This window comes from Pundamilia nyererei, unplaced genomic scaffold, assembly GCF_000239375.1.
Source record: "Pundamilia nyererei isolate P.nyererei 1_Seehausen unplaced genomic scaffold, PunNye1.0 scaffold00268, whole genome shotgun sequence".
Classification (NCBI taxonomy): Eukaryota; Metazoa; Chordata; class Actinopteri; order Cichliformes; family Cichlidae; genus Pundamilia; species Pundamilia nyererei.
The window spans coordinates 187,091-189,616 of record NW_005187669.1 but is presented as its reverse complement, the minus strand read 5'-3'; the positions used below and the strand labels follow the sequence as shown (position 1 = coordinate 189,616).

Below are 2,526 nucleotides of genomic sequence, written 5' to 3'. Positions count from 1 at the left end.
GCAGCTGTATTATCACTGTGGGTAATTCGACTAACTGGCAGGTGTTTGTATACTGACGCTCTTATTTTAGGGTTTGTAACTTTCAGCTTTTGGTTCATGTTTGTCCCGTCTGTGTCCATCTATGTGTCATCAGCGTCTCGTCTGTCCTGTCATGTCTCCATGTCTGTTTTGATTCAGTTATGACTCAGCCCACTACGTGTAATAATAATAATAATAATAATAACTTTGTTTAAAAAGCGCTTTCAGACAAAGTGCTGTACAGCTATTTGAAAGAGACAAATAAATAAAAGTGATGCAAAGCAATACAAGTTAAAACACAATAACAAGTTTAAACATAATAAAAGTTAAAAACGCTAAAAATCAAAAAAACTAAAAGGCAAAGAATTAAGACATGTAAGACCGGGTGAACAAGAGGGTCTTCAACTTGACTTTAAAAAGCTCCACAGAGCAGCCTGCCTGATATCTGGAGGGAGGCTGTTCCACAAAAAAGGGGCACGAAAAGAAAAACACGTTTTTTTCTGGCTGTAGGAACCTTTACAAGGCCAGAGTCCTGAGATCGGAGCGCACGGGATGGAGCATAAGGGTGCAAAAGATCAGAGAGGTATGAAGGTGTCAGTCCGTTTAAAGCCTTGTAGGTGACCTTAAAATCTGCTCGAACCTGACAAGGTAGCCACATACAGGGGTGATGTGCTCAAATCATCCTCCTGTAAATATATGACTGCGTCTGCCTCGGTTCATCGATTCATCCTCGCTCGTTGTAGGGGAAGTTTCAGTCCGTCAGTTTTTCTCACAGTCACTTCAAAGTTATCTTCAGCTAGTCACTTACTGCGCTGCCCTCTCAGTGTTTTGTATTTGCTTTTTGGTTTTCATCGTCTTTTTCTTTTGCGTCTCAGCCGATCTGCTTCCCATCAGAGAAAGTCTTCTGTCCAGTGAAACTCTGGACAGTCACATGCTGTATCAGCCAGTGTCTTCACTGTGGCGCCATACGAGGCTCAGGAACAAAGATCCTTGAACAAATTTACAGTATTCAAAGTGTTTCATGAGTTGTTGTCACGATGCTCTGAACCTTTGTTAAAAGCTCTCTGAGATCAGACTTCAAAGTCATGATGATGCTACATGATAACAGCTCAGTCATTCGTGACGAGCCTCGCTATGGCGCCGCAGTGACACGTTTTTCCACCGATTACCGTCTTAACTTGATGTTGGTGTGACACAAAATGTGTTTTCATTTATTTCCTTTAACTTTCTATGTTTAGATTGTGATCACAGTCATTTCTTCAGTTTTTCCATAAACAGCTTTTTCTAAAAACTCCCTTTGTTACGAGTCAGTGGTCAGGAAACTAAAAATGGAAGCGTCCTTGGATGTAGGTCTTACATGATGAGAAATATGATTTCATACTGAGCTCTAACAGGAACTTCATCAGTGCTCATCAACCACAAAAGAAGGCCGGCCCGTACGGGAGGATGAGCTGAGTTCCTCTTCCAGCAGAGATAAATGCCGGTCAACCTTCTGCAGATGTCCGAGTCGTGACCATGATGAGAGTGAATATCTGCTGCTGCCTCTTTGCCTTTTTTCTGGGCTGTAACATCACAGCAGGTAAGAACATCTCAGAGTTTCATTCAGATAATCCAGCAGCCGTTCTTTACATGTCAGGATTAACCGGTGTATTTGTATATGTTGATCTCAACATGAAATACAGCAGACTTCAAACCCATTTACACCTTGGGAATATTTGAGGTATTTGACTGGAAAAGAAAATCTATTAAGCTCAGTAGAGATGTGTTCAGGGTCAAAGTTGAGTTTGGGTTTAACCCTCGTGTTGTCCTCGGGTCATTTTTTCGCCATCAAAAAATTGCTTTTATTCATCAAATGGTCTGAAAATAACAGGAGCTATTGAGCACTATGCTATGCATGACTGGAATAAGTTTTAAGTAATTTGATTTATTTATGGGGTTTTTTATGGATTTACTAACACCTGTGGTCCTCAGGGGTCAAAAGTGACCCCAAAGTGTTGCAAAGGGTCACGCTGTCACACCAAACTGCTTTCAAACATCTTTGATCTTGGATCACTGATGTGTGGGGTCATGCAAAGGTCATAACAACCACCACAACAACAAAACAGGCCGCACAATGAGGAGGCAGGTCTACATTCAGTTCAATTTTCTTTATACAGCACCAAATCACAACAACAGTCGCCTCGATGTGCTTCATATTGTAAGGTCGACCTACACACACACAGAAAGTATTTTTACCATGTTGTGTAATGACCAGTAGAACAATACACATGTCGTCCTCTAATATAATGAGGAGGAAGAATCAACATGTTACCTATATTTGCAGTAACGTGAGGAAACACTGATCTGGTCTTCTAACCTTCCCAGTGACAGACGATGCCTGACTCTCTCATGTGCCTCAGAGAAAGATGATCTACCACAGTCCAAGCACATGTGCCAGGTCCCATACTCCTTCAGTGGCTTTTCTACTCGAGTACTGAAAGCATTACACACAGTGTATTCTGCTTGTAT

The 2,526-nt window shown here is 41.5% G+C and overlaps 1 protein-coding gene across 1 annotated transcript in view; it reads left to right on the top strand.

The window, feature by feature from the left end:
* The window catches only part of LOC102201387 (uncharacterized), a 13,016-nt gene that overhangs the window by 6,335 nt on the left and 4,155 nt on the right, over positions 1-2,526 (top strand). The window contains exon 4 of the mRNA XM_005750306.2: positions 1,517-1,597. Coding sequence (XP_005750363.2) covers positions 1,517-1,597 — 81 coding nt within the window. The remainder of the gene's footprint in view (positions 1-1,516; positions 1,598-2,526) is intronic.